At 36.7% G+C, this 26,663-nt stretch overlaps 1 protein-coding gene across 1 annotated transcript in view; it reads right to left on the bottom strand.

Moving 5' to 3' along the window:
• Positions 1 to 26,663, bottom strand: part of STX18 (syntaxin 18) — a 65,197-nt gene that overhangs the window by 2,261 nt on the left and 36,273 nt on the right. Inside the window, exons 3-10 of the mRNA XM_035323498.1 lie at positions 18,911 to 19,026; positions 17,434 to 17,511; positions 17,226 to 17,292; positions 13,352 to 13,467; positions 8,979 to 9,067; positions 1,975 to 2,033; positions 1,531 to 1,600; positions 897 to 977 (exon numbers count right to left, since the gene is read on the bottom strand). Of these exons, the coding sequence (XP_035179389.1) occupies positions 897 to 977; positions 1,531 to 1,600; positions 1,975 to 2,033; positions 8,979 to 9,067; positions 13,352 to 13,467; positions 17,226 to 17,292; positions 17,434 to 17,511; positions 18,911 to 19,026 (676 nt within the window). The remainder of the gene's footprint in view (positions 1 to 896; positions 978 to 1,530; positions 1,601 to 1,974; positions 2,034 to 8,978; positions 9,068 to 13,351; positions 13,468 to 17,225; positions 17,293 to 17,433; positions 17,512 to 18,910; positions 19,027 to 26,663) is intronic.

Raw genomic sequence — 26,663 nt, forward strand, 5'->3', positions numbered from 1 at the left:
GAGTCATGCATAGGCATGGTAAGTGTAGGCTAAGTATTAGTAAATCTACTGATTTAAATCCTTAAAAAACAACAAGAACAAAAATAGCACCAGAATTGAAAAATCCCTCACATCTTTCCCACCATCTGCCATACCACCATACCTCTTGGACAGCTGCTGAAAATAATATTCTAAATCTTTCCCACTCTACTTCAAGGAATGCGGAAATGAGTTCCCAAATCAGAAATTTTAAGTACCTAAGTTATGCTTGCTAATGTATGTTTAATGCACTTTTCTGACTAGCTGAGCAGTAGCTTACTCAGCCTTGAATTACATATTCAATATGCTTTCAGGAGAAAAAAAGAAAGAACTGAGCCAATTACTCCAGAGGCTAATTTGGGAACTCAGTTTTTATTGAAATCGCAGCTCCTGAAGGAAAGCATCATCTCATTCTAATTAGTAGGATAACGGGACAGATTTGTTTACTAGGTGCATGTGAGATGACTTCAGCATGGTTAAGAGACTCTTCTGATAATGCTTAGTGTTTAACTCCAGTTTCAACAATTGCAGAATTGTCTTTTATTCTGATTTTTTTTTAAATTAAAAACAAAACAAGCAGAAAACCCCACAAAATTTCAGATGTGCTTAAATGCATACCACGCAACCTTCATGTTTAAAAACAGGTAAGGCCAAGCAGATTTCTGCAGACTCATTTAGTTTCAGATCACAGTTAGCAAGACAAGCAGCGTGAAATGTGTAAATTAGCTAAGCGTATTCACAATTTTTTCAAAATCATGTCCTGATTCCCCAATACACAGTATCATGCATTAACTTGTACATGCTGTTTAAAGCAACGCTTGGGCAAAACTGAAATTCAGGAGAAAGAAATGAACTGAAAAACACAGCTGTGACATTACCTCTCTTATGTCTTCATTGCCTTCTTTGATATTCTCTGTTGCACCCACAACTAATTGATGGATATTGTCAATATCAGTTTCCTGTTCAAAAAAAAAATTGAGAAACAGTGACAAAGTTTAGGAAAAAAAACATCTGTAAGGATTTTGGAGACGAGCAGAACTCAAATATAAAATAAAATCTGGTATTATTAACATCTTAGCTTTATTTATGCTTTCTTCAATAATGCAAAGGCATAGAGGCAATTAAGTTGGAATTTTTTTAATGTGTTGTTATGAGCCTGAACTGAGGCCACTAAGATCAATAGGAAGTCCCCTGTTTACCCAACATCAAATCTGCCTTAATTTTTGCTGGCTCTTCTGGAAGAGGTGCTACCACTTACAGAAAATATGCCATTAAATAATACAGTTAATAGAATACTAATTTTGAGATACAACACACTACACTTGCCAATCCCAATATACACTGGTAGTAATTACCATCTTGATTTTGCTTTTGGAAAACAAAACAAAGCAAAACAAAACAAACTTTCCCTTCACATTTGTGCCAAAATGCATTACTCTTATGTTTACATCTTGAACAGAACCAAGACCAAAACACCCCCAGGAATACCTTCAAGCATTAAATTACACTAACCTGTTGCAAGACTTTTTCAGTGAATATCTCTTGTAATCTGGAGATTTCTACCACTTTTCCTTCAATTTGCCTTGGCAAAGAACAGAAATACTGCATTAGAAACTTCTGCGAGCATTTCTTGCTACTACAGCTTTAGATCCTCCAACCTGGTACAGCAGGCTGTTCAGCAGGCACAGCTCTTTTGTTAGCAGTCTTAGGTGGTGATAAAGTGGGATTAGAGCTCTGACAATTGTCTACAGTATGGGAACACAGCCCCATGTAAACCCCTACAGTTCATTTCCAGATGTTACACAGATCTGGGCATTCCTGTTTTGTCCCCCCCCTCCACCACACCATTACAATTCCTGCAGCAAGCTGCCCAGCAGCAAATTCACCGTGCGTGGATGTTATCCAGGTTATGGGACCAGCACATGCAGCAACCGGGCAATCAATGGAAAATGGTACCTGACTTCATCAAACAGATTATTCATTTCACCAACAAGCCTCTGGTTCTCCTGTTCAAACTGTAAGAGAGGAAAAAAAAAAAAAAAAAAGTCTTGTTAGAGTTCACATGCTTGGACTCAGTGAACTTTCCTCAGCCCCCCAGCCCCAACAAATCTTCACTTTCCTTTACAAAGATCTTCAAGGATGACTACCATTAGCTTAATAAACAGTGTGAGCCTGCATACTTGTAACCAATCATTCTAACACTTGTCAGTTCTCCTCCCATTATGAACCAAACCCCAAAATAATTTGCAGATTTTGCTTGAGTTCTCTGCACTAAGGAAAACTGTAGGGGATGAATCTTGTCCTTTCTTATTTTAAAAATTTGAGTGGGGAAAGCTTTCATAGCATGTGACACCTTTACACCATCATTCACTTTATTCATGTTCTACTCTTGGCATGAAGTTAACAGCTTGCAGATTTTGCTGTAATATGAAATATTTTGATGTCTACTACTTTGTACTTTACCAATGCATTGGCTTTATTTATTCAAGCCAGCCTCTTTCGTTTAAAACTACACTTTTGGCACTACATTTTTCAAATGCACAAGCACAAACACAAGACCTCATACAGGAAAACAAGCTTTGATTTTCTAGATATACTTCCCTGTCAGATCATTTGGGATTCCTTGTGGAACGAGTGATGGTGCAGCAAGTAGAGACAAGATTAGCTTTAGATATGCTGCTAGAATACAGCTGAATACATCACATCATAATGGAGTTAGTTAGAAACAGCATTGTAAGAACTGTATTTTAAACAGGACCCATTACCATGTTTTGAGGTGGGATGTTCCAGGTGCCTAAATAACTGAGCTCGATGCTGCCACCTTGCCAGCCAGATACAGGGGTGAGCCCCGCCGTGTGCTGCTCCCTCCTCCCCAGGCTCTCAGGTATGGGCAACATGCTCAGATTGCTGCCACCTGCCCCTGCTAAAAGGTTACCACCAGAGTACCTCATGCTGAAAGGGTCACAAGTCCCCTTCTGGCTGGAGGGAGGGGAAGGTTAGTCGAGGTATTCTGCCAATTAATTCCCCATGAGCAAAGCCTCAGTACCAGCTGGACATGTGTGGTATTTGCACTTTCCTCACAAAGCTAGGAAAGCCCTGACTCTGCCACTGCACAGAAGTAGCACCCAGGATACATTAATCCTGAAATTATTACCCACTATGCGCCTCTGACAAGCCTCATTTCTAAATCCTGAGTGATATATGCAGCAGCCTGAATACCAGAAAACAGGATTAAAAATCCAAAGGATGTGACACCAGCACTGTGCGAGACAGCAAGCCCAGTTCTAATGCAGTTAATCTACTTATTACAAACTAGCCTACATAACACTTCTGGATTTCGATGTAATTCAATCAAGTTACAATTTCATTAGCAGTATACACACAGCATTCCTCTCAGTCACCTTGCGAGGTCTCATTATCCTTCTTGGGACAAAGCAGTGGGTTGTCAGAGATGAAAGCAGCAGCAGAGCAGCACTGCTTACTGATCAGACTCGGTTTCCAGTCTGTGCAGTAGTAATTGCTCACCATCTGAGCAAAGGCCCAACGCTTGAACTTGCGAGAAAACGTCGTGGTGCCCAGAGAAGACAGTAAGTATTTGAAAGCAACTGTTATCTTTTGCCAAAAATGAAGGAAGGAGGAGGGAAAATAATGTCTGAATTGCAGAGAATTAACAGTAATAAAGGAGGCATTGCACTGGAAGGCAAATGAGGTTTTAGAGCAGTAATGCTGAAGCAGGTAAAAATGAAGTACCTAATATTTCAAGCTAATTTAAGCAAAATGCAGTTCATCATTAAGATGCAACAAGAAAATGGGTGGCTAGTTCATACAGGTCATCTAACCCACAACTTACTTCACAGAGCCAACATGTAGGACTAACTAATTTAATATAATTAGACTGCTGTGTTTGGTGACTATGTATTGTGACATCCTCCCTGCCCCAATCATTCTACCAGCATCTCAAGCCTGATTCTTTTAAGATCTTCCTTGTACAGCTTGTTCAACTCCTTGTACACATAGTTCCACATGCTGATTTACGCATCCTGTTAAATGATTCAAAATGCTCCAGTTTAAACTTCTGCCATATCATGTACTTTCATAGCACCTACACAGAGAAAGAAAAAACAGGTGTTCAAGAGTTGGATTCAATGGTCCTCGTGGGTCCCTTCCAGCTCTGGATGTTCTGATTCCACTTGGGGTGCAGTGGAAGATCTAGGGGAGCCGTGGAAGGACTTGTCTTGCTCCTACCTCTCCCTGAGTACACAGTCCTGTACACAAGCTTCTGCTCGTCTGATTTCATGGGATGACATTTTAGCTCACTGACCACTTTTTTTCCTGAGTTTTCTGCTAAATCAGTAAACTGAAACTCAACACAGGAGCACATGGCACAGCTGAATCAAGGGGGAGCTGAGCAAGACTTCTAAACTGCCACAGAATAACAGAAAAGGGGGGAAAAAAAGAAAAAAGGCAAGCCACCTGTCATGCCCTTCACCTTCATCCCCTCCTCACATCCCACACTATCTCCGCTGTGTCCCACGATTCGTGCTGTAACATTTTGCATCTCGCTTCAGTCCCACCAGGCCCTCAGAGAAGCACCACCTGACTCCTTACTGGCAGCAAATTACGTGTCGAGCTCCGTGACCTAGGGGAACACGGTTACCATGTTAAAAACCAGAAATTTGTTACCAGCGAGTGTGAAATGACACCTGTTTTAACAGGATAACAGTTAATCTCTTAGAAAATGCTTTAGTCTTCTAGCAGGCAGTCTACATAATAAAAAAGACGTTTTTCTATTTCTTTTAAAATACACCTTTCTGTACTAGACGTTCACTAGCTGCCTGGCTGGCAAGAACAGCTTGCTTTTCTTGGTTAAAGAACTAAAGAAAGTCCAAGATCCCCCACGCTATCACGCGCCATAACTTCCACGGTGGGGCTGAGTCCTCAGGGCAGGAGCCCAGCCCTGTGGGACAGGTGTGGGTCAACAAGGAACATAATGCACAGCTCCCTGAAGCACCACTGATGCCCACCCTAAAGACTCGATGGTTCTGCTAAATACACAAGTACCGGTGTTACAGTACTCCGGAGTGTCATTACCACTGCTGTCTGTGGTACCTCTACAGAGCAGAGCATTTATTCAAATATTAATGCAGTGATAATGTGCTTCACAGCAGCACGTGGTTAATGGTGTCTCATCACTCCTTTACATTGACCCCGCTGTTCATCTCTGATTTTATGGGATTCACTTCAGAACAAAGCCAAGGAACAGGGCAATAAAATGGATCCATGAGCTTTAGCATAGAGCCGACTGCACGGACATTAAGTGACTAAGTGGAGCCACCGAGCTGTAACTGGTTTTCTGACTTCTCTAAGAATAAGTATTTCTCCACAAATATTCAGCATAAAAATTCCCTATTCTACTGTCTTAGCAGAACTGAGATGATAATTAATTTAGGAGGCAAATTTTCAATAAAGAAACAGTGAATGCTTTTAATCCCTTACAAATAGCACAAATCCACTTGAGAAAGTACTATTTAAAAAACCCTTTGATATTTGAAATCCTCCACTGGCACAGATTGCTTTTTAAACCGCTAAATAGTCTTTGCAATTTGAAATCAGGGCTGAGAGATGGCACGGCTCCGACAGCAGCAAGATGTGGTGACACAGCCAAGTGAACAAGAGGTGAGAACAGAAGGACGCGTCGCCTATCGTGTGTCACAAAGGGATTTACATGATGTGAACATACAGCAAGCTCTAGCAATCTGTAGAGCTCAACGATTTACGGCTTGTTAAAGTAGCCTCTTTTATGTCAGTGAAACATTCTGCTACCAAGATATAAAGTGACTGCTTAAGACATTTCTCAAAACCTCATGCATTGAAAGAATCACAGTTCTTTTTTGTTATCCCATGAGATAAATCATGAAATGTACTATACCTGAATTAAAGACCAAAAAAAAAAAAAGATAAAAACTCAGAGAAAACTGTATATTTTCACAGCAGAACCACATTTTCCCCACTTTACACAACCACAAGACATCTGCTCACAACAACTATGAAAACATTCACGTACCTGTGCTCAGAGTTATAGAGTGAAATTTACTGTGCAAATCACACAGTTGTGCCTGCAACTGATGTAAAGATCTCTGCTTAGGGTAGAATACTGAAATAAATTGCTGCTGTTACATGATAGTGCTTTAATTCATTATTTTAACTGCAGGAAGGATCACGGAACCATGAGTGAGAATTGTTCGGTACAATTTGACGCAACACATTCCAATTTAAAATCAATATTGCAGTTCCTTACACTTTAACCTACCCTCTTCTGAGAATTGCTAGGGTTTTTTTAGTAACTTAAATGGAGTCTGTCCACTCTTCACAAACCAAATGTTTAAAAAGTAGAAATTAACTTCTCTGTAACAGCAAACATAATGCAGAGGAGAAATAATTAGTCCTTTTAGCAGCACAATTTCCTAAAGCTGTAAAGGTTCATTAAGTGTTCCTAAAGACCCTTAAATTCCTGCATTAAAAGCACAATAAAGTGATTAAGTATTGCATATTACTAGGAAGTATTTACTTAAGCAATGAATAAAATCAATGCACTTTCGAGTACTCAAATTACATCCTAGTTACACCTATAATTTACACCTTGGACCCAAATTTACATGAAAATTAGAATAATGGCTTCCAGTGGCATTAAAGTCCATTAGAAGTGAGGTTACACAGTATCCAAGATCTGCTAATATAGGTCAACTCTTAGCTATAACTTTACTTGAAAATACACTGAAAACAGTCTTTCTGTGGAAAAGTCACCATGTACATCGCTAGCCTTTGCAAATTACAGTGTTCCTAAACCCTAAAAAACAAAAATAAACAACAAAAATTGTTTTAGGTACACAGAGCAGAACAATGGCTTGCTCAGCTCTGAGCATCAACATATTAGTAGCTAAGTTTACATTTGAAAACTTGTTGTGCACACATACACATATACAACTTCTGGTTTACATTGCAGCAACCCCAGTGTATGCAATCCAATCCAACTGTAAAAAATTACCTGACAAGAAATTACCTTCATCAAGGTCATTAACTATACCTAGAATTAAGCAGCTCACTTCCTACTTGGCAACTTACTAGTGGAAAAAGGAAAAGCATCTACATTAACACTGCCATAAATGCTGACTCGCTTCTTTTTAAAGTCATAATCACTGTATACTCCTTCCAAGGTACAATGTGGAAGCAACCGATGCTTGTTAGCTTTCAGCAGAGGTAGAAAAGTGTTCTGTGTTTCTTCATAACTGCCAGAATCATAGATTGATGCTCAGTGTAAGAAGAATCCTAGCATCACAGAAACTATAGTAAAAAGTAATAATAATAAAAAGCATAGGAGAGGTCTAAAAGGACAAAGATTAATAATGCATTTTTTGTCTAATGGTTCTCCCATAGAAAGAGCTGGGCAAATGCCTCGCAATCAGTTCAGGACTGAAGGATTTCTGGGCTCCTGAATCTCCAAGTATTAAACTATAAACATAGTTTTTTGTGTTACTTTGGCTTGGAACCATTCCACCTCACAAGTCAATAAAGAGAACTTATTCCGGGGAAAAAAAAAAGTCCCAGGTTATCTCCAGGTTATCTTCCTTCACTCGATAACAGAAATAGAACAAAACTCACAGACTTGGGCTACTCACCTAAGTCGTGAGGTGTGCTGGGCCTTACTCTAAAAAGAATGAAAGGATGCATTCATTCCCAAAGAAAGGAATGCATTCATCCCCGAAGAACCATACCGAAGGATGTAACACTTTTAAAACTTACTAGAGTGTGAGCCCCACAAAATGCAACTTAACATTTAGCAGTCAGTTACTAGCAAGCACTTTAAGAGTTGTCACCTCTGATGCTTGTTACCTCTCGATCCTCTAGAAGCTTACACCACGGGGGCTAATAATGTGGTGCCTGAACACAGAAAAACGAAGGTATGGGACAAATTCTGTTTAGACAGAAAACAGAAAGGAATAAGCCTTCTGATTTCAGACTGGTGCCCAAAAAAATGTGATAGCATCAGCCGCTGAAGAGCCTTTTCTCTTTGACAAACCATACCTTAATTATGTGCAACTTACTCATCTCTGATGGGAAGTGATGCATGCTTTGTTTGGGAACATCTCTAGTCATTGCCAAGGAAGCCTCAGATATTCATGCTGCAGCAGCCCTGTGCTGCAGCACACCATGTTGAAAACTCTACAGCCACTGGCTACTTGTAAGGAAGTTTTTCTTTCTTTATATGAAACAATACAACATGTGCTAATACAAAGAGTATTTGGAGCCATGTTCAAAACAAGAAATCGTAGGAACATCAAAAAGCCTAACAGGTTGTCAGCAATCACGTCAAATTTTGTAGCGTATCATTTCAATTGCAAACAAAATTGGAACAAACAATACATAAAACTGCTGACAGTGGGGAAAATACAGCAAAGCTAAGAACACTTGAGGTTTTGCTGCGTCTGAAAGCCTGTAGTTATTCCTTCTAATAAAATCAGTTTGATTTTGATCAACCTAAAAAAGAGGAATAAAATGAAATACAGCTATTTGTGTACTAGAAGTAGTCCAAGTCAAAATCAGCCAGTCTTTATTGTTCAGAATTTTTTTAATGCTTTCCCAATGCTGCCTTGACTTCTATTGTTTCCTAAGAAAGTACTTCATAATTATAATTTTTAAAAAAGAATTTCACTTTCAAAGAGTACTTCCAATTGCTGAAAAAATAGTTGGTATTAACGTCATGGCTGCATGCAAATATTTTGCAATTTTAAGTATTAGCAGTAAGTATTAGAACCAGGAAGCCATGTATAAAAGACATATCTTGTGGCATCATTCTGCATAAAATAGAAGTTGTAAATGAACTTGGGTGAATCTGAACTTAGCACATATGGATACAGCAGAAAATATAATAAAATGGACAATAATACTAAAGATACACTTACCATTTGTATTTCTTCAGGTGACAGTTCATCTTCTCCTTTGCCATCCCCCCATAATCCAAGGTTAGACTGAGCATCAGGCAGATTCCTGTCTGTACAAGAACCACGAAAATCTTGAGACAACGCAGGGCACTGAACAGTGAAGTAAAAAGCATTTTTCATGATTTCAGAACTCTAGTGAAATCGTTACGTCTCATTTCCTGTTAACCAAGATTCACCACATAGTTACAGCACAAGATTACATCAATAACCTTTAACTCCCAAACTGGGACAGAGGTGTACACGTGTTTAATTTTGTGAACTACGAGAAGGTTCACTAAAATATTGATGGCAAAACGCTTAAAACAACTCACAACACACTAAGACTTGTTATGGCAAAAAATACAATCACATTAGAACTGTAACATGAAAACACAATTTTCAAAATGACAGCCTGTACACAAGGCTATTATCTTCCAGGGAGATTTGACAGAACCACCAGCTCCTCATTCCTCAGAAGTAAGAGCAGACTCTCAAAGACATTTTGAGCCAAGTTTGTACGACAAATTTGGCTCCCTCACACTGTTCAAACTGCATAATACAGTGCAAATCCTACAGCACTCTGTGCAAGGGGTCCTCCTGAACATAACAGGAGTCAGATCTGAACCCACAAACTAACCCTTCCACATCATAGCTGCTCCATTGATTTCAGCAGCACTTCCCCTTTGATTAAAGCTAACCATCTGCATAAATCTTAGCAGGAGTTGGGCATAAAACATCTTGAATGGCTATTTCTAGGATATTTCCCTCTAGAAGATTTATTTTGAGGCTTAATTATATGCTTCTAATTATAGACTAAGTTAGAATAGGAAAGAAAAGAAACTACAGCGGGAACCTACTGTTTCTGAAGCTGTTCTAGCATCAGTGCTTGAAATCCTGATGATAACACTGCACACTTGAGAAGGACTCCTTCCCCACTGGCTGTGGCATTTTTACAAACCCCAAAATAGAGATTTGTACCAACCCTGAGCAGATTCAAAGCTGAACTGCTTTGACTTATCAGATGCAGGTTGCAAATCAAAATACACTAAGATTTAGTTTTTACTTTTTCATAGATTTCAGAAATCCTAAAAGACTTCAGACTTTATCCCAGTTCTTCATGTGTTGTTTTTGTTTTTAAGGCATTTATAAGTATTTTTATTTGCTTTACTATACTTTTCTAAACCTACATTACTTTCAATCAGATAAGCAGCACTGATGCATCATCATTAAGACCTTCTCTTGGGAAGGCGCTGAATGGGGTAGTCCTATTTATGAACAAATATAAGAGAAGTACTGTAAGAAGAAATTTTCCCCTTTTATTTTTCATTATAATATTTGTGACAACTCTTGAAAAATAAATAAGAGTATTGGTGTACACAATATACACAAATGTGTATTTTCATTCCCACCAACCAAACCAGGATGACAATGTCAAATCAAACAGTAACAATGTTACAAATGAGGGCTATGGGTAAGGCATGCAGTCTTTAAAATGAATAATTAAATAAATAAAATCTGCTCTTTCTTACAAGTAATAAGGAAGAAAAACAAGAGCATTTCTAAATATTATTTAGAAAGAATTCAACTCAACATTTTCCACTGGACATCACTAGTATTTCCAATCTGTTTCACAGAGACACAAAATTATTTGTTTAGATAATCAATACATTTACATTATATTGAAACTAGAATGACTTATTTACTGGATTCAGAAAAAGAAGATAATTAGTTTATGGAGCTAAGAAATAAGATGTATTCCTATTTTATCCCAGAGGAACCAATTACTTTCAGACACTGTCAGCTCTGTTAAAAAACAGCACCTGTGATTGCTAATAAGCACATATCCAAGCAAGAGGTAAGTGAGAAACACACATCTCCCCAGAGTTACTCCTGTCACCATGGTACATTTCTGGCCACTTCGAAAGTTTTTCTGGAGCTGGCATCAGTGATTTCTACAATTCATCCAGCAAAAGCCAGACAAATAAAAAAATTGATAAGTACATTTCAATTGCAGAAATAGATGTAATTAATGAATGATGGAGATACACAGTAAGATCTAATAATCTCAACCTTTTTCCATACTGACAAGAGACAGCTGCTAAGCTAGTGGACAGGTTCAAAAGCTACTCATTATTTACATGTATTTCCATAAACTAAATGTCAGATTTGTAATATGCAAATAAACACAGTCAGCATATTAAAGTAATCTCTAGAGAGACTATTTTCCTACCACGAAGCATGTCCACTATAATGCCAATGTAAACAGGTGCTTTGTCTCAAAAGTAATCACATTTTGCTTTGGTACCTGCCAAAACACCAGACAAAACCCAAGTTGTGCTTCAGCACCCCACGCAGGACATTCAGCTGTCTCTCATGATGTTCAAGGTATGGACAGGACCAAAACCTCTCTCAGAAGACTGTTACAGCCATGATATTTAAGCAGGGAACCCAGACACTCTGATGATCTTTCATATTTCATAGACATAAATGATTTTGATGTTCTAAAACAACCATGTCCTGAGGATGAAGGAGTTTATTTCTCTACACAATTGTTTCTCCAGTTTCTTAAAAATTTGAAATTACTTGTAAAACAAACAAAAAAATAACCACAAAGGCTCTACGATTTAAACCCAGCTTTTTGTTTACTAGTCATCTCATTCATGTTTTTAGCATGCTTCAAAAACCACCTACCAGTGAAGTCACAAGGTTGATTTCTATAAACAGCAGCAACCAACACTTAAATGAGGAACCACATAGCGTGTGCATCTATAAACTACTTCAGGCAGGTTTATTTTGATATACAACTTTCCCAGTGTTCTCAAAGACTAGTCAGCATCTCCTTGTAAGAACTGCATCACAAACCTTTATGTCTAGCTACTTTCAGAGACTGTGGAGACATTGAACAACAAGAGCACAGAGCTATGAAGATGCTACAAGGCTGCTGCTTTTCTGCTGGCACTGGCTCACAGCTGTGAAATACTGATAACGTGTTAAGGTGAAACTCATCTGTGTGCCTGTGTGCTGCATCACTTAAGACATAAATAAAAAAATGTAGTAAGCACTAGAAATGACACATAATCAAAACCTTAACTTCTTACGTTAAATTCAGTCTCCAGAAAAAAAAAAAAAAAAAAATCATACCAATAGGGCTGCAGAAGTACAAACTGGTTGGAAGATAAGCAATACCACGTCAGAAAATGAAACTGTTCACACTTTGCAAGGTAATTCAATATCAGAGTCTTCGTTCAGAAATGGAGTACCCACTTCATGTGAATCCACCCTTTGTACAACCCTCAAGTCACTACCCAGAGAAATTTCACTTTTAATAAATAAATAAAAAAGTAGTAACAGATTTGCAGAATAATGTAATGTCACATTTTGCCACAGTTCCTGCTTCCCTCCATGAATAATTTTAACAGTGTAATCACACTGTGCCTCAGACTTCTTTAGACAGTACAAGCGGGAGAAATCACACCACAGAAAGCACTTATGAAATAATAGAAACAAGATTCCTCTTTAGGTACGAAACCTGGAATTATTTGCACAACGGTGGTACTTAGACACTCTGCAATGAAGGTCTGTAAGTGTACACACCGCAGAACAGACCAAGGGGTTATTCTGAGAAAAGGCTGAAAGAAGGGACTTACATCCGCAGCCTCAGAGGCTGGTCACTAAGGAATTCTACAAATTCTGTCAAGAATAGCACCAGCTGAAATGACCGTGGGGTCAGAGTTGCTGCTTTAGACTTCTGGCTATTTCCTGCCTACTGAAATAGAAGTAGCCCTTCCAGAAAGAAAATTCAGGGCTGTGGAGAAGAACATCCCCAAACCTACTGTCTCTCTCCAGCCACTAATATCCCGCTCTGTGAGCATATTCTGCCTTTGTGTTTCGGCTGTAGAGGTGTCCAGTTGAAGGTCTCTGGGTTTAAGGACCAGAAAACACTCCTAGAAACTACTAGGAAGTCATCAAGCTACTTTCTAATTCCTTGCTATCAGTGAAAAGGATCTGGAAAGATCAGGCAGGTCTCAGAAGACACAATTAGAGGGATAGGGCAAAATTAATAAATTAGAAGGAGAGAGTTCACACAAAGTTTATTGAAGGGATGAAGAAATCCAGCAAGACATAAAACCGTTTAAGATGGTTGGAAGAAACATGTCACAAAGCTGAAGATTTTGCTTCCTCAGTCCCACAATGTGCATCACAAAAGCCTGATCAACTGAGGGAAAAAGAGAACAGAAAAAGAACATGTTCCAGGAAGAGGCCTTCTTGGAACAGGCCCTTGTAATGTGAAAGAAGTACTGTTGAATAGAAAGGGCTTGCTACAAAACAAAAGTGTAATTATGTTTTATTCTTACCTTTGCTTTCCTCTGAAGAAAGTTTTTCTTCAGAATCATCTAAAGGATTCTGTGAATTTTTTTCAGGAGAAAGAGGTGTTTTGGAAATGTTGCTTTGCTCAGGTTCAAGTCTGGACCTAGAAGCATAAGATCCTATAATTTAACTGATATGATGGAACTGAATTTCTCTGAAACAATAACAACCACAGATTACTTGCATTCATTGCATTTTAACCTGGTCTTGAAAACTTCACAATAAAGAGTTCCCAGTCTAGATACAAAATGTACTTAGCTACCTTTACTGAAATACTATCAGAAAAGCAAAGAAAGCGTGAACAGTATTCCTGTATAATCTATATTCCAATATACATTACATGTTCAGAGCTGAGAATAATTTTGAAGTGTAAAAACCGGACATTTTATTGAAGTTACTTTCAAAAAAATTGGAATAGTAGGATATATAACAGTTTGGTCATACTGAAATTTTTCAGTAGCAACAGCCAACTCACCTATTTATTTTTTTCAAGTAACATTGGCATGTTTATATTGTCAATTATCATAAGGGAAGAGTATGAAGATACAACAGAATCAACTTTTTTTTCCTGAAACAAGTTTGTTTTTTTTTTTTTTTTAATTATTATTTAACTATCTATAAATAATGTTTTAACCTGCATGAGAGTTATCCTTACCTTGTCTGCCAAGAGACACAATAGCCCATTTAGAAGCAAAGCAAAGAAAAACTGTATGTAATGGTCAGATACACATTCCCTGCTATGCAATTTCAATACAAAACGAATATAAAAATTGAGAAACACGTTCAGTGATTATTTCTGTTCTGTACCTCAGTACTTGTCAAGTATTTTTCACTATGGCACCAAAAAAGTTTAAAATTAGTGGCTAAATATTTTTTCCAGTAAGCTTTGTGGTTCACTGCTGTCAACAATGAATTCTGTAACCACTACATAGTAGACAGTTAAATGCTTAGCAATTACGCTGATAGAGAAGCTAAAAAACAAAAAAATAATGGGCTGAATCACCTGCTGTGCCACCTTCATCACTTCCTCCCCTCTCATATATAATCAACAGTTAATCTCATTATGATCTGCAATCTTCCCCTGCTGCTTAACAGAAGGTGTTGCATTTTGTGTGCCTTTCCTTCTTTGTATTGTGTCTAAATTCTAGCCAATAATTAGAAAATTCTGAGAAAAACAGAATATAATGCATTAGTCATCACTGACAGACTATGTTATTTAAACAAGAAAAAATAATAACAGGGAACATTTATTAGTTCTAAAACTCTGCTACTGGGCTTTGTGTAGTTTTACACAAAAGAACTTTTCATCCTCCCCTCCTCCGAGTCCCAAATTTGCCTAATACCAAGGAAAAAAACAAGAGACTTATCTGCATGGTCATGTCATTCAAATAATACTTCTGATACTAATAAAATACCAATCACCCAATAATAAAAATCAACTTGATTTGAATAACTGCATACATAATTCTCAAGAAATTATAATGGAAAATTAGTTTAAAATTGGAAATGTAACATAAATATGAATACCTATAAACATAAAAACTGAAAATCCCAACCAAGTACCTTTATAGAAAAAAATGGTCGTGTTTCTATTTCTCAACATTTCATCCTGTGGAACTAGTCCTATGTAACTGGCAGAATTTTTTAATCAAAAATATGAATTAGTGTATAAACACAACCTATATAAGAAAATTAAAACACGATTTTTGGAAGAGCTTAGAATGTGTACCATGTGAAAGTAAACATAATGAAGTGTATTTTTACTGCAAACCTCTCAGAATTGTCTAAGAAGTACATATTTTATGCTGGCTAAATTACAAGAAAAGAGATCTGCACTAGGATTAATTTACCTTTAAATAAATGCATTCCTTCATTATTAGTTACCTTACTTTCCACGGTATGCTAATGTATGAAAGTTTTCAATTAAAAATGAACAAAATGCCTGGAATTTGCTACTTAAAGAACGCCTAGTTTGTTTAAGGGATGGAGCGTATTCCTATTATCACAAAGTGCTGAAATCTACTGAAATCCTAGGGGAAATTACAAATCAACTAGTTGAAGGAGCATGAAAAAAGACCGTTTTCCTTCAAGTCATCATAAAGATTGGTTTATGCCCTGTGATTTATTTAAATTGAATTTTAATTTAAATGATAATTTAGCCATTACATCACATCTGCAATGCATACAGGCTTCAGCTGATCAATGTCTGCTTTTTAGTTCTTACATCCATACAGAAGAAGCTAAGAAGTACTCCTCCCATGTTTCAAAAAAGGACTGTATCTTCTGGATTATTTTTAGGCCCTTATTGCTCAATTAAATAAGTGATATTCTAACTTCTGGAATAGCTTTTTTTTTTTTTTTTTCATTGTTTCATGCTTAGTATAAAGCAGATTGACTTGTCTCATCTGTTTAGTCATCTGAGAAATCCTGAACCTTGCATTTGACATGGAAACAACAATAAGAGTACATCAAGTTGACTAACTGGTATTTGTTAGCCAACTATATAACAGCAGGAACCATGCTAATTTTCTTTGAAGTTCCTTACTATGAAGAATATTAATAAGGTTATGTATTTTTGCCTGCTAAAAATATCACAGTATGTTTTTGTATTTTTTTTTTTGTATTTTTTTTTTTTTCCACAAAGTTACAGGCCCTCGGTATTTTTGTAACTCCTATCTTACTTTTCTCATGTGACTTTCTAATAAATTTTACATCTGTTCTGGGGTACTTTGTTTACTTTTCTTTGGCTTATACTTCTATTTTTGTCTCAGGAGGATATATTTAAGTGAATCCAATCGTGTTTAATCATGCTGAATCACTCTGAATAACATATACTTATGGACTTCTGAAAACGTCTCTTTAGTTTCAATGTAATAGATGATCAAGATAAACACCAAACTGATAAAGCAGAATCAAATCTCAGAAAGGTACTATATCTATTGATGTGTATATTCTAAACTCTGTTATTTTTATATTAAAATATGCATCATGGAACTTAAGGCTAGAATTCAAATAATGAAGATTTAGAAGACATGGAAAGCTTTTGCTGTATTAAATAAATTGAAAACTTGTTAACTTGTGCAATTTAACTCATTCTTATATCTCACATATGCAGAAAAAACTCCCCAGAAGTTATGGGTTTTGATACTTGGCAGGAAGGGGGGTGGGGGGTTAAGCCAGAAAGTGAATCACCTTTAACTTATCCCATTGATTTTCACCTCTAGGTTAGCGGCTTGAATGTATGCCATGACAATAGGAAGCAAAAGCTGTTTGGTTCAATTCAGAAGTTACATACAAGATTTTGATTTTAAGCAGTTTTCTACTTGCTGTGAAACCCCACCATCTCAAGCAGTATAACATAATCACTTGCTTTAGCAGAAAGACAGTGGTCTAAAGGAGGGAAAGAAAAGAGAATGGAAGAGAAAAGTAGAGACGTGAACATCTCTTGTACCTAAGCAGATGGTATCCTAAAAAGCATCTTGACACGTATGATCAATGTGCAAAATTTAATTCTAAATTATTTTATGTAGAATATTTCTTAATGGGATGTGCATAAATATTTTGTTGTACTTGTAGAAGTCCATTAGGTTTATTAACCCACTTTTTACTAATTTGATGCTTTGATCATTGACATATATGAATTGTACACAACATTGTATTGGCGTTTTGCCATTTTCAGAATTAACTTTACATGCCAGAAGTATAAAATGCCCCCGCTGATAGTGTAAGTTTCTCATCCAGCTACAGATTTCCATCTCTTTAGAATCTAAACATGAATAATGGTTTTGTTGAATAACCTACAAACGAAAGGCAGAGTTAAGCTATTTTTTTTTTTTTTGACAACAAGAGCTCACTACTCACAGTCTCTTCTTATCTATCAGTCGCTTAACTCGGATGGCTCTTTGTTCAGAATACAGCTTACACACTCCTGTTCAAGATACCAGAAAATAAAACTTCAGGTTAGAAGAACATGACATCTTTCTTGGTTAAACATCTTCTTGGTTAGACATCTTTCATAGTTAAACATTAATTTTTAATCACTCAGTATTGTAGAAAAAGTATGACATACTTTTTAAGTAATCTTCAATGAAGTCTAAGACAGCTGTTCTGTGCTCCTTCACCTGAGAAGACTGGACATCCTTGTGTGCTGAAATGCAAAAGATAGATACAAGATCTTTTAACATTTTATTGAATTACACAAGTTCACATTTTCAGTTCATATACAAGTTGTGTCCGAGAGCCTATTAACATTTTATCTACATTATATACAACTATTGTTAACATTGCTGTATTTAAATATACATTCTGTAAACCAGAAAATTATTACAAGAAGACAAAACCTCAAACCAACTTGTGTCATGTAATGTTTGTCATTACATTGTTATGCCACTGAGTCATATTACATCAATTAAGTTTCTAAACAAGAATAGGTGTCATCAAGCTAAGCATTGCAAAACAGGTCTAGAGGTTTAATTTGCTTAACATGTTGAACTTCTAAAGCTTTAAATTTCCCAGAGCACTTGCTACATAGAAATCTTGGGGATCTGTTGTGTCAAACATCCTTTTAGTTCACATATTTCTTGTTTTGATCCTATGAAGTTCCCATCCATGAATCACTTTTTGTGATTCTGAGTAATGCTCTGAGTATGTTTAGAAGGCATTCCAAAGTTGATGAAACTCTTTGGTATACTGGTAAAACACATGCATACAGTGAGCCAACTTAAGAAGGACAAAACAAAAGTTCTCTCTTCAACTTATATGAAGTAAGTGTTGTAAAAGTACAATTTCATATACGAGCTGTCAAAATTATGTTACTTTAACAGGACTTTTTTCAATGGTAGTCCCATTAAGAAAAGCAAAATTGTTAATACTTGTCACAATGAAAAATATGTCTTCTGATATTCTAGTAAGTTATCTGTTTAAAATATATATCCATGTACACATAATATTTTACAATTAAAATATATTCTGAACAATTGCTGAGTTTTGTTTTTGTTTTTTTCTGGAGCTCAAATTTTTGAGGGCTACATTCAACAAGAAGATGTCTGTAGTTAATGAAAATATTTAAAGAGTTAGTGTAACGATATATATGTTATTACATTTTGTACAGTGATGTAATTATCTCAAACTTGGAAAGAGAATACCTGTAAAACCTTAGAGGTGGACTACCTAGAAAGAGACAGCCATTGTCTTTCATTAACTTTGCTGAGCTTTGGTTCAGTTTGGTTTAGCCCTCTATGGCCCAGTGCTAAATTACTACTAAATAGCAAGTATTTAAGATTTTTTTTTAAGCACTTGCTAATTAGTGTACTTGAACAAATAAATTTTTATGCTGTGGCTTATCCTTTCACTTACATTAAGTAAAACCAAGCATGGTGCTAATCGGTCAATAGGATTACAGAGATGCAAACAAAAGGGACAGTCTCTTTCCAAAAGCATTCCAGGGGCAGTCTCTTTCCAAAAAGCATTTCGGATCTCACAACACCATGCAATATTCAGTCTTTATCAATAACTAAGAAAGAATACTTAGAAGTTGCTCTGTTTACCTTCTGTTCTCAGCTGATGGATGGCATCTGCACATGTCCTCATAAATATCTGAGCATCTTGATCTATCTGATCACGTTCTGTATCAGTCATCCTCACGTATTCAGACATAATATGGCTGAGAAACAAGACAAATTGTCACTTTTAAAAAACCCCCAACATCCATCACTTCTATAAAGCTGAGAGAACATGTTTTGGACTGGTAAAAGATGCAGGAAGAACAACGTATCCTATCACCTCCTATATAAACAAGTACCAAGGAGGTAAAGTAAAGCAATACAATTAGAAAGTAAATCATCCCCTTCAGTATTTATTCCAACAAAACAAAGAAATAAACAAACAAAAAAACACTACTAAGATAAAAGATTAGTTCAAATACTGAAAGAAATACAAAAATTTGGAACTTATTTCACTTAAATGTATGTTTTTATCTTAAATCCTGAATTTCATTTTAAAAGGTAGCTGTATTAAGAAATCTGTAAATTCAAACTACAGTAAAGAATATCTGAAAATAATGTATATTTTATATCAAGCAGATCATAAGAATTACTAAAACCTGTTCCCATTTTTTATTTCTATTTTAGATTATACATTATTTGATATTTTCTAATAGGATTAATATATGCTTTTGTTACCGAATTAATAAAAATGGAGGGCAACCACAAAGGCCAAGTAACACCGTATGTTTTAGGCAGAGCTCTCCATTCAGATGTTAACTGGGTCCAGTATATTTAGAGCTTTACCTCAGTACACTTGTAAGATTTTTTGTCCATTCCTGTCAGTATAATATTAGTACAGCACAGATAACCACCAGGAAAAACATACTGTATGGAAGCATTTAATAGTGGCTGCACAGGATAAGACTTTGCTACAGCACACTATCTAACGTTCATCTTGGGTTTCCTGATCAGTCACCACATCCTATTTTGCCTTTAAACCAGAGAGAAAATTTTCAATATATGCACACATTTTAACTTAGATTTTTATTTATGTGTGAAAATTTTCCCTCTTGTTCAAGGTATGTATAATGCAACTGTATCAATGCAATTAAACAAGTAAAAAGAAGAGGTCTTCGGTTTCCAAAGCTAGCCTGATACCTCATACTTCACCACAACAATGCCAAATCTTCTCTATGTCTGCTGCAATGCTTGCCATAGGAATGCCCTATGACCATTTCACATCTTCTCATCTCATTCTCCTCTATCATCTCTCATCACATGCAGTACTACCAGTTGCTTGTTGTATGTCAAAGTACTGTCAGTGTGGTTCTCCCACAGCTCCTCCACAAAGTTTGAAGCTCACGCTAATATCTCCAGGTTTCCCAAAACATCTTCACCTACACACCAGGTGACTGGCTATATATAAAAAAAAGCATCACAAGCTTCACCTTGCTTGAAAATTGGTATCTGCTGTATTGGCCAGCCTGTACCCAAGCAGAAATTAGCCAGCAAACAGAAAGGCAAACTAATTACAAGTAATATTCTTTATTTTTCTCGTTTGTTTCCAACACTATCACATATCTGACATATAAATACTAGGGATTTTTTCCCTGATTAAAATCACTCTAAATACTGTAAAATTATTTTGTATGATTTACAGAATATTTACAGAAAAGCAACCATATATAATGCTTCCATTTGTATTTCACTAGCTGATTTGCTCTCCTTTGCTCAGGACAGATGTGTTTCATGTATTTGTGGCAAAATCCCTATTGAAATTGTAATCGGTGGTAGTCTAAACTGGACCTCTCATTTGCACTCTCTTAGAGAGCAGCTTCTGACGATGAAAAATCTGACATTGTCTCATTTTAGAGACAGCCTTTTCCCACCTGATTAAAATGACATATACTGATGGTTAAAATGCAACGTAAAACAACTCACACCATTAAATGTATGAGGACAGACTGCTTCCCTACTCCCTTTGCACAGCTTACATGGAGCGTGGTACACCTAGGTTCTTGTACCCTGCCCACCTGTGTGGTATTTAATGAGTTCTATGCTTTCCATGCACTTCTTAACTTTACAGGGTAAAGATTACAAAATGCAAACAAGAATTTTCATTTAAATCAGCCTTAGAAATACATATGAAAAAACTGCCTCAGGCATGGTTTGTTTTTACTAGTAGGGTAACTATTAGTTATCCTCAGTGCATCACTACGTTACTGACACCTTTGACACGTTGTTCTGTAACCTTTCATAGCTGCCAATACAAAAACAGGGTGGGTCAAATTTTTACAGCAGTTTCACAACTTCAAAGGCAGCAAAATGCGACAATCTAGATAAAGAATAAATAGAATACCTTTATTTATTTATTTATTTTCCCTGTTTATAGCTTAGTGTCTGGCACCAGCACTTCCAAAGAAGATCTATTCAAGCCACCCAGAGCCAAGGACACCTGAAACTCCAGCCTCCTTGGGAAGGCAAGAATGGAGTCACTCAACTGCATGATATCATGATATTATGCCGAAACACCTACAGCATACTGCTACTAGCAGCATACCTGAGCCCCACGGCACTCCTCAGGAAGCCTGCACATGCAGAAAATCTATCTAATCACCAGCTTCTATCCTTACCATAGAAAGAACCACTTGTTTAAAAGGAACAGGCCAAAGGGACAGCCCCTCTCTCCAAAACAAACAAAAAAATCCCAAGCCATGTGAGAGATGCAAAGACATGCTTTGAAGTACTACCAGCGGCAGTATCACTGGGCTGCTACATCACAAAATCAGGAAAGGTCAAATGAACAATGTTTTTCAGAAGCAATCGCAAGAACTTGCCAAAGCATAAGGCACATACTTGCTAATGTATGCAGACGAAGGGGAGAAGGGTGCACAACTCTTGTAGATTTTTATCCTCATCAGCTATAGAAAGCTTCATGGGAAATTTGGGTTGGAAGGCAACTTGGGTCACTTAAGAAGAAGAGTTAAGAGTGAGACAAAGACATCAAGTAGGCAGACTTCAATAGTATATAAAAAAATTAGTAGATTGAATTCCATAGAAAAAGGAAACCTAAGACTGAACAGAAAAATTCCAGGTGAACTAGTAGTCTTCCTACAGAAATGACATTGGGATAATTTGCAATTCTGTCCTTGATCGAAGGGAAGAACAGGCAATGCAGTAAGAGATGAACTATGCTATTTCAAGAGCTCTTCACTGAGTTCAAATACAATAAAGCAGAATACAGAAAGTGCAAATTAGGCCTGATTGCTACTGGCAACTCTGAAGGAACACAGCACATAGGGATGCAATCAGAAAAGGGTCAAGTTCGGGATGAGACACTACTGACAAGGGATTGCCAATGATAACAAGAGATTAGTCCACAAATATTAATAACAGAAAGACCAAAGAATGTGTTGGCTTGCTACTCAGTAAAGAAATAAAACTACATTCAGACTATGAAGAAAACCTAAATGTTTATGGCTTTTTCTGCATTAGCTTTCATCTCTGAGGTCAAGTGTAAACTGCAGTTACTACTACCTTTAGCTTATTGTTTCTAAATCATCTGGGCCCAATTTAGTACCTGCGACATTCAGAAAAAAAAGAAATCAAAGTCACTTGTCAATATTTTCATTAGTAATAGCAAGTGTCAGGTGGTCTATTAATAACAGGATGCTGAGTGTGTACAGTGCCATAACAGGTCATGGCATGAGTGTTTCTGAAAGTGCAGTGCTTCTGAGCTAATGATGCAAGCAGAATTCAAAAAGTATATATTCCTCCTATCTGTATGCCAATGGTGTGCTCTTGAAGGAAACTAACTGGCTTCAAAAAAATCCGAGGGTGAATACACATCCATATAGTTTGCAGAAGCAGGAGGCCAGACGCTGGAATAACATACGATATGCATCAAATTAAAGGATGCATCTATGCTGACAGGAATTAGTGGAGAATAGATGAGTTCTAGGTAGATGAAAAAATGAAACTGTAGCATCTGTATTTTAAAAAAAAAAAAAAGTAAAGGATTTATAGACCACTCAGCCTAGGAAAATAAAGGAACAAATGATCAATTTTTAACTGCTTAGAAAAGAACAAAAAGATAACTAATAGCCGTGATGTATCACAAATAAATCACATACTGTGTAATTTACGTTGGGAATGTAGCAACAGGTCTCATGGATGGTTGAAGACCAACCACTGCCATGTATCTTCTCTCTAGTCAGGCATTTGTTACTGTCCCGTATGACATTCTCATAAGCTACCAGCAAATAAGTAAGTTACAAGGAGCAAATACTGTACAGATGTGAAACTGTTTGGAAAGCTGAATGTAGAGTAGTTATACACCAAACCAGGAGGAGGTACTGAGTTGTGTTCCACAGGGGCTGTCCTGCTTCTGACAGTGTTAAATACTTGCATAACAACTCAGCGAAATGGAGTACACATTTACTAAATTTGCAGAGGCAAAGAAATAAGCAAATTAAAACTGTTTTAACTGAACAAGACTTCAGTTCAAAACAATATTACCAACATGGAGAAATGACACAAGGAATTTGAATAAGGGATGGTCAGAGGCTCTTTGTTGCAGCAGGAACAATTACCTCAACACACAGAGCGTGGGGAACAAGTGATTAGGAAACAGTACTTCAGAAAGCCATTGGAGATCATGCTGGATCATAAACTGAACGTAACAACATGTTATTGCATAAAAAGTGATCTTTACTATGGGATACATAAGTGTAGTACAACCTATTGCAAATAAAAGGCGATCTTTCTGCTGTCCTGAGCTTCTGGAGTGTTGTTTCACTTTGCACCTCACTGTAACACTGGCTAGGACAGTGTCCAAAGGAGAGGAAAAAGCATGATAAAGAGAACATGTACCCAAAGAGAAGATGAACATGAACCCAAACACAAATGTTGACCTGAAAAGACTAAGGAGAAACCAGTGTACGTTACTGGGGGGGGGAAAAAAAAAAAAAAAAATCTAGTAGCACAGACAAGGAGACAGAAACAGAGCAGAGGGAGGATACAGAAGGTCCACTGCAGAAGATATTTAAAAGCCAACAAGGCAGAATGTTAGGTATGACCTCACCATTCTCTTTTTTGAGTCAGAGTGTCAGCTGTGCTCCTTCCAATCTATCTGTTCTAGTCTCCTGTTTTCCTGGAAAAGCATAGAGAACAGTCTCTGGAGGCACTACACCAGCTTTTGGAAACAGTAATTCTTTCTGATGGTGCATACATATTTTTTTTTCTGCTTACTCATTCAATGAAGACACCAAACCAAGCAGAAAAAAAAATCTGCTTGAAAAGCTTTTCCTGTAACAATGCATTACAAAATAAAGACGTGAGAAGCTGAAATCAACCTGTTCTAAAATACAGACGTGGACTATGTTTAATGGAAATAAACCTTACTTACCACGTGCAGTATTGTCTTACAGATATATACATATCCCCCCAGATAAGTGTGTATGTATATGTGCATATATATACATATATGCATATGTGCATATGTATATATATGCATAACCTTAATTGTACAGCAGACATTTCTGTGAACTTCTTCACCTTGGCACCTAGTATGTTTTAAATTATTTTATTTAACTACTAAATTCAAACAATATTTATTATGCTTTGGGCATTTTAATTTACTTCCTATTTCCATCAAAAAGCTGTTCAACATAAATCCAAAGTAAAAACCTGTCTAATGACAAAACATCTCACAACAACATATGTAAAACATTTTTCTTAAAGTCTGTGGGGAAGCTTCAGCTACTAGAGCAGGAAGTACAGACACACCTCAAGCAGTATTTCCATTTCTGTAAAATATTGCTAAGAAAATTCAGAATGCTGTTAGAAGAATTACTATTTCTAAAATGTCACATATGAACTGAGTAAAATCAGAAAATAAATAATTAGAAAATAATTCCCTAGATAACAAGAAAATACTCTATGTTCCTCCACGAAGAGGATGCTAGACTTTCTCTTGAAGTCCTTACAGGCTACCTACGCATTTTACTGTCTTAATGTAACAAAGGCTTGCGTCTTATAAAAACATAATTAAGTCAGCCCAATAAAGCAGTTTGGCATTGTAGGGGAGCCTGTAAGAGACTATTTTTAGAATCCTTTAATGGTGACTTATTTTCTTTTATTAGCTACATCAAGGGAGCACTCTCCACAAAACCCAGGGCATACATTCAACTATCTTCTATTAGTGGTCAAATATGTAATTGATTTATTGCCCTTTTTTTTTCCAGCTTTACTAGGTAGATGAACGTTAGAGCAAAAGGAATAATTACTGGGCTCCAGTATTACTTAAGGCAAAAATGCTTCTTTAATAATTTTTCAAAGCACATTAACTGCTGTAAACAACACATGAAACGTTCACACTTAACTGTACGAAAGGTCCACAGAAGCACATAGTGAAGACGCATCAGAAGGCGCCCATCCCACCTTCCCCATGAAAAAAAGCATTGCTACTCAGAACCATCCTGCACAACACTGGTGGACTGTATAAATATCTCTACAGTTGCAAAAGAGAGTAAATAAGATGTCAAATTAACCCAGACAAACAGCTGATTTCCCTTTTAAGTATGAGATCTTCTACTGTCAAAATCCAGAATTATCTTAATTCTTTTCCAATGTCTCATTAAATTGAAACAGTAAGAATAACTACTGGTCTTTGAATTATCTCAACCTAGAAAGATCTCTTGAAGAAAATGGAGACCTCCAGAGGATCATTTCCAATTCCCAAGTGTTACTGTACTACAGCTAGTTCCTAGAAGCAGACGTAACACAACCAAGTTGCCTTGGGGGTTCACTGGTCTAAAATGTGAAGGAGCTCGTGAAGAAAGGCAAAGGCACAAGTTGCTCACAGACTAAGCATCAGACATTTTACCAAAGTCTGAATGAAGGATCTCACACTGCAGAGTGAAGAAAGCAATGTGGGAGTGTATCACAGTAATGTACAGAAAGGAAGAATACATAGAATACATGGCAATAATACACTAAAAAGGGGAAGGCAATTAACAGCCCTTATCTGAAAGGCACAATCACTGTTTGCTTACAAAAAAAAAAAAAAAAAAAAGTCACCCACACCTTGTTAACATCTTCAGGAACGAAGAGTTTCTGCCTCCTCCTTTGCAGGATGAGTGATCACCTTGTTTTGTTGGAAACCATTTATGACTAAAGGGAGACAAAGGAAACAGCCATCTACCCCTACATCTAATTCTACCCCTACATCTAATTTGTCACAGAACTGAAAAAGAACAGGTAGCATTCAGTTATGTCAATATAAATGAGAAATTATTCCACTAAAATCAACAAAGCCTCATCAGAGCATCACTTAGAGAAGAGTTTGGTATTCAGACTTCACAGAGTTAGGAAAGGGTTTTGTTTAGTTTTCTTTTCTGCTCAGCTCTCTCACTAAAGACAGCCATTTGCTGAATGTTACATTGCAAGGTAAGTCCTTAAAGATTGCAATTTAGCAGGGATAAAGTTCTAATATTTAAATTTCTGGTGTTTACCACATTGTCTAATCAATTGAAAATTACTTCTGTGATTATCAAGTAAATTTGATAATAAACCTACTTGAAAAAAGCTGGTGAGGAAGTCCTTAAGATAAACCAGATATTAACAAATATCCAAATACTGTTTGTCAATGCAGTTTTTAAGTACTGTCAGAGTATTTTTTCAACAGAAACTGATTAATTTTCAAATGTTCTGAGATGTCTTAAAGCATTACTTGATTGCTGAGTTTCACTTCCTTCCAAAGATGCTTGGAGAGTGACTGCAGTTAAAAATATGCAGTGATAGCTCGGTGACAGCT

This window comes from Oxyura jamaicensis, chromosome 4 (assembly GCF_011077185.1).
Source record: "Oxyura jamaicensis isolate SHBP4307 breed ruddy duck chromosome 4, BPBGC_Ojam_1.0, whole genome shotgun sequence".
NCBI lineage: Eukaryota > Metazoa > Chordata > Aves > Anseriformes > Anatidae > Oxyura > Oxyura jamaicensis.